The following is a 17,199-nucleotide window of genomic DNA, read 5'->3' on the forward strand; positions in this document are numbered from 1 at the left end:
ATTACAATAAATTTACCAGAAATATAAATAATTATATTAAATTAATTTTTAATTGTAAATTAGTATTTAAATATAAATATTAAAATTTAATTCTAAATGTTTGATATGTGCTAGCAATGAGGGCGTATTGAGGATAATGAATTTTTCTCCACATTGCTTTCCATCTATATAATATTATTTCTGCGATTGTTGACAATTTTGTCAAAACAGTTGTGTGTGACAATTATTGTTTTTTAACAATTTCTAATATTGCTCTAAACTGCCAGTGAATTTTTTTTACTGTTATAAAATGGTAAGTTTTGTTTATTTAATTATTAAATAACAAAAATTATTGAACGTTAGTTTTTTTCTCGTTTCAACATAACGGTACTTATATTTTTATGTACTACTATCTTAAATAAGTTTCCTCTATTTTGTTGATTATTGACAATTTCCGAATACAATGTATGTAATACAAATATTGTTCGAACTAATGACAATGACAATAATAATCTTTGAATTTGATAAAATAGACTTGTATATTTAGATTAAATAAAGATTATTTATCTTTTTGTACAATTACGTTATAAAATAAATACATTTTTTTTTTGCGTATAGTCTTCCAACAAAATATGCGATATTGAAGATGATGTTAAAGATGCTCTTAAAAAATTTCGTTTTCGTAAAAGTCAAACTAATGCTGCCCTTATTCGTAAGTAATGTTTGAATTTAATATAATAATCTACTTATTGTTAAAAATTTCTCATATATATTATATTCTTTAAAATATTCAAGATTTATTTTTTTTTTTAATGTCGGAAATTTTTGCTTACAAAGTTTATTTAAAACAAATATGAAAATTTTCTAATACAAAAGTGTAATTAATATTTTTAAAAATTTATTTCAATGCTATTAACAAAAAAGCAAAAAAAATATGCAAAATAAAGCAATTTTATTTTAACATTATAAAATAATTAAAAATAATTAATTAATTATTATGAATTAATTAAAAATAAATAAAAAATATTCTTTCAGTTAAAGTCGACAGAGAAAAGCAAAAAGTTTGCATCGATGAGTTTGTAGAGGTAATTGAAATTTTAAGTTTAAAGATTTTTTTTTGAAATTTTTCTGAACAAAATTTAAACGGGCCTCGAAGCTAGAAATTTACGACTTTTTCGACTATTTTCGAATTTTTTTTTTTTTTTTTTTTATTCGACTTATTTCGACTTTTATAATGTGCAAAATGCGACTAATCGAATTTTTTTTTTAATTCGAGAAGTATTTTTTTTTATTTTAAATTTTAAACTGAAATTTAGTCTAACGAAAATGATTTTCTATAAAGTATTTTTATTATCATATAACAAACATACAGTACAATTATTATTATATATTTTTTTATGATATAGCATATTTTTGTCTTCAAAAAGAGAAAAACACAAATTATTAATATAAAAGAATAAAATTTTAATTTTTGAATAATTTTAAAAATTTTACTTTTGATTTACAACTTTTTAAACAAATTTTATAAGAGTAGATACAAATATTGCGAATTTCGAACTTAAAAATCAAGCCTCAGATTATACGACTTTTTCGACTTTTTTTTCGACTTATTTTAATAAAATGAGACTTTTTCGACTTTTTTTTTTAATTTTTAAACAAAATACGTTAATTATTTTTATTAAATTTAATGTAATTCTTCACAAATTCAATTATCTTAAACTATTTTTCAATTCAAATTTTTATAAAATTTATTAATTGTTTATAATTTAAAAAAAAATAGCAAATAAAATTACCAAAATTCGAAAGTTATTCAAAATCACTTGAAATTTAATATTTGCAAAAATTTTAATTATTTTTAATGATTTTTATAATATTCTTTGATAATTCAATTATCTGAAATCATTTTTCAATTAAAAAACTTTTGGAATTTCATTTTTTTTATATGATTTCTAATAAAAATTCTTCATCATTAGAAATCAACCAAAAATTTCTCTTATAATAATTATTGTCTGAAATTTAACACAATCTTTTGAAATTCAATTATTTTCAAAAATTACAATTTAAAGGTTTTTAAAATTTAATTATTTCTAAAAATTTCAACTTTTTAATTCTTCCAAAATTATTATTTAAAAAAAATTTTATTTAAAATTCTGTAAAACTTAATTAAAATTATTGACTGAAATTTTTTTGACCAACAAAACTAAAAACTATGACAAAATTTTTAATTCAAATAAATTGCTTAAATCAGACTTGAAAAATTTTTGAAAATTTCTTTTATACAATTAATTTAATTCTGAAATATTCGAAATAAATTTTCTTGATAATATTTATATAGAATTATTCTCTCATTAAAGAATTAATAAAATTAATTTAATATCTAATGAAATGAGTTATTTAAAGTAAAATATTAACTAACCAATTAAATTTTGTCAAAATAAAAAAAATCGACTTTTTTCGACTTTTTTTGCAAATATAAATTTACTAAAACGTATTTTTTTTGTTCCTTAAAATCAATCCGAGGCATGGAAAATTCATTTTAATATATTTAACTCAACAAGAATGCATGAATTGAACTTAGAGAAATTTTATTTAATAATAATAATAATAATAATAATAATAATATATTAATAAAAATGATAATAATAAATGTGAAGTTTTCATTTATTTGACTTGAGATGATTGATAATTATGACCTTTCATTTAAATAATAATAAAATATTTATCAACTAATTAAATTTATTAAGAATTATAAATATCTACTTTAAATTTCATTCGAGGCCTGTATTTTTCATTTGACTTACACGCAGTTAAAAATGAAAACTATGACAATTTTATAAATATTATACACAAATACTCTGTACGAATGGGCTTTGCCCGTATATTTTCAATAAATAAATAAATTATAAATTAAAACAGGATATTCAAATGGAAGAGGTGCAGGATCTTATACCTGCTCATCAGCCACGGTATATTGTTTATAGTTATAAAATGGAACACGCTGATGGTCGTGTTTCATATCCAATGTGTTTCATTTTTTATACACCACGTGATATTCAAATGGAATTGCAAGTTCTTTATGCAGGAATGAAACTTGTATTGCAACGTGAAGCCGAATTGACAAAAGTATTTGAAGTACGTGAATTAGAGGAACTTACTGAAGATTGGCTTAAGGAAAAATTAAGTAGATAGAAAGAATTATATATTTCTATTCCAACATTTTAATATTCTTTTTTATATTATGTTTTTCATTTTTTTTTTTGTACAAATAGAAACATCGAGTTTTGTTTATTGACAAAAATCGAGAAAGAAAAAAATTCTCATTAGTTTTACCATATTTTTTTTTCTTTTTTTTTTGTTTAAGTCTTATTAAAATTAAATAGCTTTAATTTTATTTATATATCTATTTTTAATATGCAATAATTTACTGTAACATGTATTTGATTATTCAAATGGAATTGATTTTTTTATTTAGATTTATAAATTTCAATTTAAAGTTAAAATTCTTTAATTAGAATAAAAAAAAAAAAAAAAATTGTTCGATTTTGATAATTTTGGAAATTTTTTTTACAAAAGTCTCAATATTGTAGAATATATATTAACATGAAAAAAAGGTTTTGCCAATATGTTTGTATTCAAAGGAATTTTAATTTTAAATACAATGAAGATGAAAAGAAAATTTACAATATACTGATTATCAAAAAATACTATAATATGCAATGCTGAATATATTAGTATAATTATCGCAGCTAACGCAATTTTTAATATATTTTACGAAGCTGAAGTACGCAACGTTTATGATAAACAATGTTTAAAGAAATAATTTTTTAAAATGAAAAATTCTATAATTTTTTACCTAAACAATATTTCTTGTAGTTTTTATTAATCAAAAAATTATAAAAAAATATTTTTTAAGCAAAAAAATTGTAGAATTTTTCATTTTAAAGAATTATTTCTTTAAAAATCGTTTATCATAAACGTTGCGTACTTCAGTTTCGTTATATTTTCTCAATTAATATAGATGTACTCTCTTTATAATAAAAGAAACATATTGCAAAATATTAAAAAAGACTTAAAATTGATTGTTTAAAAAAAAATATATATATATATACAGTCGAACCTTGGTAACTGAGACTTGCCTAACTGAGAAACCTCTATAAGTGAGAAAGAATTTTCGGTCCCTTGGGTTCTCAGTTATCGAGGTTCGACTGTACATATATATATATAACAATTTATTGCATTTTTATATCGTATACAGTATTCCTTAAATGTTAAGTAGCTATGCTTTTTCGATATTTTTTATTCTAAATGAAAGTACATATATATCAAGTAAAAATTTATCTGTGATTATATATAACACAGTGTTATGATAAATGTTCTAAAAAATTATATAATATATAATATATGAAAATTTTAAAAAGTCAAATTATAAAACGCTTCTAGATTATGTGAATTAAAAAAAAAATTATCTGCGATATTTCAAAAAGATTTTTCAATTTAAAAAATCGTCCACTGTCATTATGTTTAGATAATTAAGAAAAATTACATTACTCATATATATATATATATATATATATAAATAATTTATATAAATATTTTTCTTGATTTATCTCCATTTATATTATGTGTTTAATCAAATATGTTTACAATTTAAGAAATTAAAAATAATTTTTTTACATTTATATATCATAATTATTATTAAAAAAAAAGAAAAGAAAAGCGAAAAACAAATATTATAATATGCATATTTATTGATGAAACTTTCGTACAACTAGTCAGTAATAGTGCAAATAAAGACAAAGGAATTATTTAGAGAATTCAAAAAATAATTAAATTTAGTATTTGTTAATTATAATTTTTGAATGGCAATAAAAATTTGTATTTTTTTGCTATATATATATTCGTTGTTTTTATTTCCGTTATATTGCAAATTTAATTATCAAATAAAACTAATTAAAATTGATTTCATAAAAATTTGGAAGATTTGTACTGTTTTCAATAAAAATAATTATTCAAAATTTCTTGTCAAATAATAAATTATTTAACATTTTGAATTTTTTTTTGTCCTACGCATTTATTACCATAGAAACGTATGCATTAGACAAGGACAGAAATGTAACAACTATAGCACCATTTTTCTTAGTTCATTTTTTTCAAAGCAAGTATGCCCTTCTATGTTAGAATTTTTTTCAATGGCTGTAACTATCGAGAGTTTTGCGATTCGATAAATTCGAGAGTTATATTTTTCCATGTAGAAAGGAAGATTATTGTTGTGTTTATTGTTGAAATTTTGACAGAATTATTGTTTCTTTATAGTTGAAAATCATTTGAAAATCAAGTAAAGAAATAAAAAAACTTTGTTATTAATATATACGTAATGGTGAAAATTATGTGATACAATTAAAGTCAATTTTTGTGAACATCAATAATGGCGTATTCTGTAAATGTTTCGGTGGAAGCACCGATTGAAAATTTGATTCAGGAAATAACTTACGATGGTCAAGAAATTTATCAGGCGTAAGTATTTTGTTATTTTATGAAATACATTTCATTTAGTCATTATTGTGTCTATTTTAATAATGCAAAATGTCTAATTAATTTTTAACATAACCTCAAACGTTTATCTTTCATTAAATGCATTTGCTATGTATTTTATTTAAAATATATATATTTCGTTTATTGTCAGAAATAAATTAATTGCTTTATTATTAGTAAGCAGTAATTATTATTAAAAATTGGAAAATAAAAATATTCGTTAAAAATACTTAAATATTTTAAATATCAAAATGTTATTTTTTTTTTTGCAAATTTGATAATAACAAATATAAATATGTATTAAATGTTTAACAAATTTTTTTTTAATTGTTTTTTATAAAGTTAATAAATAAAATCCGAATAACTATAACTTTTTATAGAATATATCAGAACTTACATAAAAAATTTTGAATTAAAATTTTTAAAAAAGAAAAAAAACCAATCGATAAGTTTTTAAATATTCTATTAACTGGTTATTAGTTTTAACAAAGATTTTTTAAATAAATACTTCAAAATATTGTGATTTAAACAATTTTTTAGTTTTAAAAATTTTAATAACTTTTGATAAAATATTAGTAGAATATTCGACAATATATTAAATTTTGATTTGCTTTTAAATTGAAATTTTTAAATTGTTCTAAATTTTTGCTCTACCTCGATGTAAAACGTTTCTTTAAAAAAATGAAATACTAACAATATTTGTGAAAAACAAATTTTATAACTGATTTAATTAAAAAAAAAAATACAAATACTAAAAATTAAAAATTGTGCTAAACAGTGAACTAGGAAAGATCCAAAAATTCTCTTCTAAACTTTTTTCTGTAATATTTATATTTTTCAAAATAATTAATAATTTCTGATCTAAAACCCAGGTGGGAAAAATTTTTGATCTTCAAAATTTTTGAAATTAATATTTTGATAAAGTAAATTATTTATTTATTATTATTTTGATGAATAACATTTTTCGAAAAATATTATAACATATTTTTTTTTGATAATTCGCAATTTTTAAAATCTTTCTCAATATTTCCAGTCCATTAACATTGTCAGAGAATTTGGCTAAAATCGCTCAAAAGATCGATTTTAGTAAAACCAATGGCGAAGATGTTAAAAAAGAACCATCGGAAAGTGGAAATAAAGATGAAGAAGCAAAGGATACATCTGCTCAATCATTATGGCCTTGGGATGCAGTTAGAACTAGCTTAAGGTTTATAATTTTACAAATTTATTATTTTAAATTCTAAACTGAATTTTGCAATTTTCTTTAAATAACAAAAAGATGTTGAATCAAAAACAGAATCACAATTAAGTACCCACAGCACCGAAACTTTCCTAAAGATTTATTTGAAATGTTCGGAATATTTAATTGCAAAGTTTAGTGAAAATTGTGTAAAGATTTAAGTGTCCCGATTAAATAAATTGTTTAGTGTGAAACTTTCTTCAACATTTATTCATGTGGGACATATAAATCTTTACGCAATAAAACTAAACATTGCAATTAATTATACCGAACATTTCAAATAAATCTAGGAAATCTTTAGGAAAGTTTCGGTGCTGTGGGGGTATATTATTGAAATAGAATTAAAAAAGTGAATCAATTTTCTTTTTTTTTTTTTGCTTTCACACAGAAACTCTTTGACAGAGGTATGTGTGCTTGCCGATGTTCTCTCGGTGGCAAGAGAAAAAAGGTACATGGTCCTTGATCCTGTACCTCAAGAAGCAGTGGAAGTTAAACAAATGGTTCAAGTTTATGGCCGAAAGAAAGCTCTCTCTGGTGCAGCACAAGTTCTTATTTCAGGTGCTGAGAGATTGAAAAATTGTCAAAATGAATTGGCAAGAAATCGTACAACTCCTAATTTTCATATTGAATTACTGCGACTCCGTCAAAATTGGAGACTCAAGAAAGTATCAAATTCTATTATTGGCGATTTGAGTTATCGCACTGGTGAGTTATAAAATTATTAAAATTTCGTTTAATTTTTTTTTAACATTCTCATCATATGAGAAGGTATTATAATTTTTTATTTAATAAATATAATAAATTTAAATAAATTAATTGAACTGTTAAAATATATTTTAATATAACACAATTTACATTTTTTTCAATTAAAAATTTGTGGTAATTTTTTTTTTGCCCCTTTTGAATAAAACAGCTGGATCAAAGTACACGCAAACTGGAATGTTTGAAGTAACAAAAGCAGAGGAAGAAGATGAAAATAGTGGAAGTCCACCGTCTTCTCCTAATCCAAATGCCGTTACTCCTGCGACACCATCGAGTAGTAAACCATCAGCATTACGCGTCACAATTCCCAGTGAACTTCAAGGTGTTGCGTATATCGAGGTTTTATGCCAAAAAGGTATATTTTTTTTGCAATACTTAGAAAGTAATAGGCATTCTAAAATTTGGAAATATTACAATGCTGAAGTCCACAACGTTTATGATTAGTGATTAGAAAACAAATTTGTTTATGAAATATATATATTATCACCTAGTTTATAATATTTTTGTTTTTTTTTATAGATCAAGAAGATTTATGCAGTGCAAATATTAATCTCTTGAACAGTAATACAACGAGTTCGAATGCAGATATGCATTGGCAGCAAAAATTAGAAGCTGCGCAAAATGTTTTGTTTTGCAAAGAATTGTTCAGTCAATTGGCAAGAGAAGCGGTTCATTTGCGAGCTCCTATTCCTCATATGGTCGTGGGAAATCAAATAATGGCAACGGTAATTCTTTATCTATTTATTATTATTATTATTTTTTAATTCCCAAAGTCTCCGAAAATTGTGGTTTTATTTAATTTTTCTAGAATTCGACAATATTTTATTTTTTCCCATAACTTTTTTGTGTCAAACGAGAATTAGATTAAATAAAGTTTAGAGCGAATAAAAATTAGATTAAATACAAATTATCCCAGGTCAGAATTTGCCCTTATGATTGTGAAAATCGAATTTAAAGCCAATTAAGTATTAGGCCAATTGAAATTTGGAGAAAAATTTATGCATTTTGATAAAAATATGCAAATTATGCCTTGAAAGAGCTGTCAATTTGTCTTCAATTTTTAATTCAATATTGAAATTTCTTTAAAAATTCACCTTTTGATTTTCTTTTAATTTAAAACTTGTAATGAATTGTCCTAATTTTTTGGTCTACCTTGATGTAAAAAATGAAAATTTTACCAATAATTTGTAAAAACAAATTTTATAACTGATTGATTTAAAAAATACGAACTCTAAAATTTATTTTTTCTTCACAGAAATTACCAAAAATTTCAATCAAAAATCACATAAAGTTCAATTATTTTAAAAAATCAAAATAAATTAAAAATTTTTAGAAAATTTAATTATATTTTCAAAAAGAGGTTATCTAAAATTATTTGATAAATTATTTTAATTCTGAAAAATTTAATTACTTATTGTCTGAAATTTAACAAAATCTTGTCAAATTCAATTATTTCTAAAAATTTCATCTCTAACTCTTCTAAAATTCAATTATTTTTAATAATTTTAATATTTCTCTAAAAATTAAATTATTTAAAAAAGTTTCAAATAAAAATTCTAAAATTAAATTGTTGTCAGAAATTAAAAAAAATACTACAACAGTTTATAATTTTCAGAAAAATTTATTTGAAATTTAAAATCTTCTGCAATTCAATTATTTAAAATAAATTTAAGTTTAAAATCTATAAAACTTAATTATTGTTTGAAATTTTTTTGACCTTCAAAACTAAAAAGTATGCCAAAATTTTTGAATTCGATTAAATTGCTTACATCAGACTTCAAAAAATTTTTAAAAATAGAACTTCAAGAATTTGTCCTACTTAATTAAATTTTGAAAAATTGTCTTACTTTGATTTTGAAATATTGGAAATAAATTTTCTTTATATGTTTATAGAATCATTCTTATTAAAGAATTAATAAAGGGTAAGTCCACGTCAGAAATATCAGAATCTGCAAGTGGTTCTTCGATTTTAATGATACTTGGTAAAATTATAGCTTTATATAAGAGCAATGTGTAAGTAAAAGGAATTTTTAAAATATCTAAAATTGTAGGAGTTATATTACTTTTAATTTTGATACTGCATTTTTTTCTTTCCTTTATATCTCGGTCAATTTTCAACCGATTTTGATGAATCAAAAACGATTTTTTTCAGAAAATTACGTATTTTCAGAAAATTTTAAAATAAAAATAAAATTTTGTTACTTAAATAGAAAAAAGTAAAAAACAAAATTTCTTTTAGATTTTTTTCAATTTCGACCTCTTTTTTTTAATTTTTAATTTTTTAATAATATTCCTTTTTATTTTATCTTTAATTTAAAAAAAAATTCATCCTGGAGACTTTTTTAGATCTCATAGTATCGTCCTTTAAGTATTATAAGTCTTCATCAATTTGAAAACCGCAGGACTTGCTTCTATCATTACTTTCATTTGTTTGTTGAAATTTTTTATAGTTATGAATAATTATTTGTTTTAGAATCCTCTAAAAGAAAGCGCTAAAAACTTCAGCGACAATTTCAGGTTGCATTGTTAAGGTTTCATTACAATTTATTTTAAATTATAAATATTACAAAAAATAAAAACTTTGCTTCAAATCTATTAATAAAATATTGATTTGCTTGAATTTTCACTTGTTTTAGTCAAGTAATTTAAAAATAAAAACATTATTACGCGAAAGTTTCTAGTTTGTAACAATAATATTATAAAACAAATGAAAGTAGAAACACAAATCTGGATCCTAGTTTTCTTGAGATGTGGATATTTAAAGAACGATGTCACGAGATCTAAAAAAGTCTCCAGGATGAATTTTTTTTTAAATTAAAGATAAAATAAAAAGGAATATTATTAAAAAATTAAAAATTAAAAAAAAGAGGTCGAAATTGAAAAAAATCTAAAAGAAATTTTGTTTTTTACTTTTTTCTATTTAAATAACAAAATTTTATTTTTATTTTAAAATTTTCTGAAAATACGTAATTTTCTGAAAAAAATCGTTTTTGATTCATCAAAATCGGTTGAAAATTGACGGAGATATAAAGGAAAGAAAAAAATGCAGTATCAAAATTAAAAGTAATATAACTCCTACAATTTTAGATATTTTAAAAATTCCTTTTACTTACACATTGCTCTTATTTAAAGCTATAATTTTACCAAGTATCATTAAAATCGAAGAACCACTTGCAGATTCTGATATTTCTGACGTGGACTTACCCTAAAATGAATTTAATATCTAATAACATTAGTTAATTAATTAAATTTAATTAAAATAAAGAATATCGACTTCTTTTGGAATGTAAATCGACTAAAACGGCTTAATAATTTCTGATCTAAAATCAAGTAGGACCAATTTTTATTTAACAAAATGATTATCGTTTTAAACTTAAAATAAGCCACGTTTTAATACTAATTTCAAAATTATGTGACAAAATTTCAATTCAAACAAACCTGGAAATAATCATGAAAGAGCCTTAAATTTTGTTTGCAAATTCCTAGTGGCCACTCTGAACTAGTTTTCCATAAATTTTCTTAATTTTGTTTTAGGTTTTACCGGGGATACAATTGATTATTGGCCTTTGTCACAGTACAGGAAATGATAAAAAACAAGCAGCACCCCCACACAAAACAGATCACGATCATGTACTTGAACATTCATTACATCAATTATTACGTGAGGTACATCATAAAAATACACATCATCCATTTCCTCATCCATCGTCGGGACCACTTGGTCCAAGTAAAAGAAGATGTCTCGCCGGTCCAACGGCAGCCGATCGTCATGAACTTATTGAAATGACAAAAAGTCAAACACTATTGGAACAAATAATTCAACAGGCACAACATTTTTTCATGCGACTAAGAACTGAATATGTTTTAGATACAATAGCAAAAGAAGTGAAGGATCCATTAATTGTCTCACATTGGAATGCATTAAATTCACCAACGCAATCGTGTGTGAAAATAAATATTTTAACACACGGCTACGATTCAATGTATCGTACATCATTGATTGTACATGTTGGTGAAAAATCATTGAAATGTGTTTGTCGCGATGGCCGTGTTATGCATATGAGTTATGAACCACAGGAATTACGTGATTTAATATTTTGTCAAATTTATCAACATCAAATAATTGCCGTTCAATCGTTGGCAAAATGTATGGGATGGCAATTTTTATCAAACAGTGCACATTTGGGTCTTGGCGCTGTTGAACCATTGGGCAATGCAAGCAGTTGTATATTGGCATCGCCAATTGGCGATCGAATGATTGCAGTGAGATGTGAACCACAAACGGGCGTGCAAGTTGCAATAGCGCATTCACCGCGAAAAGATTTTTTCCCCGGTCAATTAGTGCGCGAAAGAAAATGGGAGAATCTCGGTGGTTCTTTTAAAGAAGTAAGATGGGATAAAATGGAGGGTAAAAATTTCCTCAACAAAATGGAACTTCTCATGGCGTCATTGACAAGCTCATAATAATTTTTCTAAATTCCAAAAAAAAATTTTTTGGACAATTTTTGTATTTTAACAGGGTGATATATAATATTAAGATTTTTAAGGTAGTCAAGTTTTTTTTTTTGTTTCGAAATTATTACAATAAAAAGAAGAAGAAAAATCTCAATTCTAGTTAGGCAATTCAAAATGTTAGGATATTATTTCCTAGTTTCAATTTTTTACGTCTTTTCTCTGTTTTTCCAATTTTTTTCCTGTTTTGAAAAAAATATAAAATCTAAAAATAATTGAAATTGTAAATTTTTTTCTATGGATAAAGAAAAAGGTGTACCTTAAAAAATTTTTTTATTCTTAAATTACATAGTACACATTTTTTGCTGTACATTTTTTTTTTATGATGTAGTCAACGACTTTTGATTCTTACAATATTTTTTTATATATAAATCTAAAATTAAAATTATTGAGCTAAAATCTCAAAGCTATTCAAAAGAAAAAAAAAAAAGAATTTCACAATACATATGAAAAAAAAAAAATGGTCAATTGTCGAAAATTTAAAGATCTAAAATAAATTATTATTTTCTTTATAATTCAATATAGATATATTATATATAAATAGTATATAGTTGAAAAAAAAAAAAAATTACACAAATTTTTTTAATGCGACTATTGAAATAAAAAATAATTGTGAATATGTAATAGATATGACAAGATCACACATATTTTGCGTTCACGTTCTTCTAAACATTTTCCTTAAACCAAGATTCTACATCCTCTTGTATAAAAAAGTCTCTTTCATTTATTTTTAGATACTAAATTACTATCTAATTAAGTATTTTTGTCATAGATTTGTTTTTTTTTTGTATATATATATATTCTTTTGTTTTTGAAGACGAAATACCACCTGAATATTCTAATTTATCGAGTATAATAAAATTACATAAAGCTCTTAATAGCTTAAAACTAAAATTTTCCGTTTTTAAAAACAGAATTACAAAGATTAAAAAATAAAGAAAATGAATATAAACTTAATATTTAGAGGCGGCATTATTTTTTTAAAATATCTAAAATGTCAAAATGGTTCGGATTGGAATCTCGTATTGGAAAAGAGCAGAAAACTAATTCGTGCTCGGTTTTTTTTTTTTTTTTTTTTTTTGATAATTTTTTTTCTTTTTATTATTATTTTTTTCACTTTTTAATGAAACAATTGATTAAATTTTGTCTTTTACCACCGGCAACTGTAAAGGCAATTATCATTGTAATTAAAAGAACAATATACGCTGATGAAATGCTAATTGCCTGATATCCTATTCCATTGAGAAGTGTCATTCCAGAAACAAATAAATGTGAACAAATTACCCATGCAATTTGTCCCCAATTTTTGTTATCGAGAGCTGAGAAGAAAATAACGCCCCAAAATGTGTGCAATAATATAAATGACAATGTCGTTGATGATGATACAATGAAAAAGAATTCATTACCACGACGAAGTCCCATTGTTGCTGGTCCAGCGGCATCTGCTAAAACATTAACTAGAGCAAATGCACCGCTCATTAAACCAAATCCAAGTCCACAAACATAAGCAAAAACATGTCTACTATCGGCAACATGAGCCGTTGTCACTTTCTCCAAACCTTTTTCTGCTTTACGAAGCAATTTGTAAAGAAGATACCTGGAAAATTAACTATCGTTAATTTCATTTACTATTTTTTTTTTTATATATATATGGACGATTCCACGTGAAATTTACCTATGAAATTTTAATTTCGCTAAATATATATTTTTTCGATCTTTATAGAAAACAAGGTTTACGTATATCGATTTTCAAAATATGTTAACGAAAAAAAAAAAAATTTGAATTTGTTTAGAAAAAAATAACGATTTTTTTTTATTTTTACACAGATGAAAATAGTAAGAAAATTTTGTAATAAGTTTTTGAATGGGTTTATATAATTTTCAAAAAAAAAAATTTTCCTTTTTTTTATTTTTCGAAATAAAATGTATTTTAATTTGCTTTTCTATTTAGTTTACTAAAAGAAACAAAGCCCACCCAAAAACTTATCACAAAATTACTCATTATTTTCATCTGTGTAAAAATAAAAAAAATTGCGCACAAATTTAAAAAAATTTAATTTTTTTATAAAAAAAAATTGTTATTTTTTCTAAACAAATTCAAAAAAATTTTTTTTTCGTTAACATATTTTGAAAGTCAATAAAAAATTGCAACTGAAAAAATCAGATTTTAAAAAATTTATAACTCGAAAATTTGAGAATTTATAAAAAAAAAATAAAAAAAATACGTAAACCTTTTTTTCCAAAAAAAAGTCGAAAAAATATATATTTACCGAATTTAAAATGTCATAGGTAAATTTCACGTGGAATCGCCGATATACTTTCTCTGTTCTATACATTTTTCAAAAACTATTCAAAAATTAAAACTAAAAAAAAAAATTTAGATGTTATTTTTATTCCAGCAGAGAAAAAAAATTAAAATCTGACTCCGTTTACATCTTAAAACAAAAATGACTGAATATTAGTCAATTTTTTGGCTCATAATAAATTTAATTCCATTTTTTTTTACTTAAAATCAATGAAGGCTAAAATTCATTCGAAATTTAATCATATCAAGTTTATAGTTACAGTTCAAGTTTATTAAAAATGAACCAAAAGTTTTGAACGTTCAAATGAACAAAAATTTTTTTTTGTAACTTCTTTATGTACGAATTTTATTACAAAATATTGTTGTAAATATCTAAAAAGAAGTTATTCTTAATATTTGTTTAATTTACTGTTTTATTTTACATTGACATTATAATTTCTAATAATTTATAGATTGAAAAAAATATTTTGTTCATTTGAACGTTCAAAACTTTTGGCTCATTATTGAAATCAAGATTTGTTTTTTACAGTGAGAAGTCCAAAAATAAGACGCATGAATATTTCCTATAGAAATTTTTTGGGCGTCGCATTACTAATTATTAAATTTCTATTTAGTAGAATTTTATAAAGTGGACTTTATATTAAACCGAATTTTCATATCGAAGAATTTTTAGTTAAATAAATTCAAAGAATTTTAATTTAACATAATTTTTCTGCAATCGAATTTTTACTTATTCGAATATTAACATTATTTTTATTAAACTAAATTCACATTTAACAAAATTTCTAATTAACAAAATTCTTATTTAACTATATTTTAATTAATGAAAATTTTCATTAACAGAAAATTTCTTATTAGCTGAATTTTTAAATGTGACAATTTCCATTTCACTGAAACTTTAGTTTATCGAACTTTCATTTGTCCGAACAAATACACGGTCAAAATATATTTCAGCGGAAATTTTAAAATCAACCAATCAAAAAATTATTAAAAATATTTTGATTGGTTAATTTTAAAATTTTCGCTAAAATAATTTGGTCGAGTCTTTTTCAGATTAGTGAAAGTTTTGTTAAATTCTATAATAAGTAATTCGACACCACAAATTATTCTTTTTCTTTTTTTTTTGAATTTGTGTTTTAAAGTAAATTTTTCGAAAAATTGATGCAAAATATCACTGAAAAATAATTTTACTAGATCTTTTGCAATTTAAAGATTAAAATTTTATTTTTAAGCCAAAATTTTCTAAAATATAGGACATAAAAATATTGTTCATTGAGTTATGTATTTTCCAAAATTTTGCATATTTTACCGAAAAAAATTAAAGTAAAATGAATTTTAAACCTTTTTTTTAATGATTTAATCATAAAAATACAATTTGCAGGGTTTTTTTTACTACTTATATGATTTTTGTAATCAGCGAATCTAAATATATAAATATACGTAGTATCAAGAAAAAAAGAGGTTTTTATGAAAAAAATTTAGAAAATTTTTCAAAATTCCGAAAAAATTGTTTTCCACTGTAGGACCGGACTCAAAATTTTTGTAAAAAAAAAGTTGTTTTTTTGAAAATATTTTAAAAACTATAAAAAAAATACAAACAATTTTAAGAATAAAATTTTAATCTATAAATTGCAAAAAAAATCAGATAAACTATTTTTCCGTCATATTTTGTACCAAATTTTGGAAAAGTTCACAATTTCAAAAACAAAACTTTTAAAATTGATGCATTTTTAAAAAAGTTACGAGTATTAAAAAAAAAAAATCTAAAAAAATCTGAAAATTTCAAAAAATTCATATCTCGTAAACAGTTGGATAAAAAAATTTGAAAAAAATCATAATACCCTTTTTTGTAGAATACAAAAAAGATAAAAAAAAAAAAACTTTAGACAAATCAAAAATGTCAATGTCAAATGATAATGTTGAAATGGCGTGGAAACCCCCATATTGACTCATGCTCTCTTATCTTTGGCAAAAAAAAAAAAATTCAACACTTTTTTAAAAATTATTTTCTTTAAAAAATATAAATTCTTACAATAAATGTGTGAACAGTTAAATGAATGATGAGATTTATAATTACCTGAATATTTCTTGAAAAATGACCGAGTATACAATGCCAATGGACAAATAAGGCCTCAATGGAACAATTGCAAACCAAACTATCGACGACACTAGTAATGAGGATAACCAAAAAAATGAACTAGCTATTAATATAATAATTCTAATGGGTTCTATTGCAATTGTAAATGTAAACATTGCTAAAGGTGGTCCAAATGCAAGAAATGCATTTCCAAAAAAGTCCATTAATGTCATCTTGAATTTGTGTTTTTTTTTTCTAGACCATTAAACTATGTTCGCTTTTCTATTTCAAACGATTGCACTTGTATTTTTAATTTCTTTTAGATTTAAATTTTAAACTTTCTTTACATTCTGATTCATATAATCACATATTTGATAACAATGAAAGTGGTTTTTTTTTTACAATTATTTTAAACTTGGTTGTCATTTAGTGGTTAATAGGGGGGATAATATCAGGGATGGATTGTTGTAAAAGTGCATTCACCCCTTGCATTGACAAAGAAAAACATAGATAGTGAACTCATATGATAATCAGAATAAGGTGTGATTTAACCGAAAAACGCTCACTTCATATCATACTGTGATGTCATGGGCCGTTTCCGAATTGGGATTTTTACTGCATACTTAATAAAGTGGTCCTTGTTTTTCCTTGCAAAAAAAAGGACACTGCATACTTCCCGACTATACACTTTATGGAAATAATAATAATATTATCCTTATGAAATTTTCTTGTTACAGTGTGGATAATATATTTTTTTTCCCTCTTCTTCTTCCTAATTGATCCCAGCGCACC

General features: G+C 23.0%; 3 protein-coding genes across 3 annotated transcripts; 2 read left to right on the forward strand and 1 right to left on the reverse strand.

Moving 5' to 3' along the window:
* The first annotated feature begins 152 nt into the window (after nt 1-152).
* LOC127286302 (glia maturation factor beta) lies at nt 153-3,544 on the forward strand. The gene is made up of 4 exons (XM_051312686.1): nt 153-292; nt 598-691; nt 1,015-1,064; nt 2,896-3,544. Exons 1-4 carry the CDS (start codon nt 290-292, stop codon nt 3,166-3,168), a joined length of 420 nt encoding a protein of 139 aa, XP_051168643.1. The 5' UTR covers nt 153-289; the 3' UTR covers nt 3,169-3,544.
* Nucleotides 3,545-5,204: 1,660 nt separating this feature from the next.
* On the forward strand, nt 5,205-12,063 carry LOC127286292 (mediator of RNA polymerase II transcription subunit 17). Its single transcript, XM_051312672.1, has 6 exons — nt 5,205-5,493; nt 6,545-6,718; nt 7,140-7,456; nt 7,665-7,868; nt 8,033-8,238; nt 11,048-12,063. The coding sequence occupies exons 1-6, from the start codon at nt 5,405-5,407 to the stop codon at nt 11,975-11,977; spliced, it is 1,920 nt and encodes a 639-aa protein (XP_051168629.1). The 5' UTR covers nt 5,205-5,404; the 3' UTR covers nt 11,978-12,063.
* Nucleotides 12,064-12,281: 218 nt separating this feature from the next.
* On the reverse strand, nt 12,282-16,874 carry LOC127286296 (gamma-secretase subunit Aph-1). Its single transcript, XM_051312676.1, has 2 exons — nt 16,408-16,874; nt 12,282-13,622 (listed from the first exon to the last, which is right to left on the reverse strand). Exons 1-2 carry the CDS (start codon nt 16,638-16,640, stop codon nt 13,139-13,141), a joined length of 717 nt encoding a protein of 238 aa, XP_051168633.1. The 5' UTR covers nt 16,641-16,874; the 3' UTR covers nt 12,282-13,138.
* Nucleotides 16,875-17,199: the final 325 nt, after the last annotated feature.

The sequence above is a fragment of the Leptopilina boulardi genome, unplaced genomic scaffold, assembly GCF_019393585.1.
Source record: "Leptopilina boulardi isolate dan_hultmark-lab unplaced genomic scaffold, ZJU_Lbou_2.1 LbouV2_352, whole genome shotgun sequence".
Lineage (NCBI taxonomy): Eukaryota > Metazoa > Arthropoda > Insecta > Hymenoptera > Figitidae > Leptopilina > Leptopilina boulardi.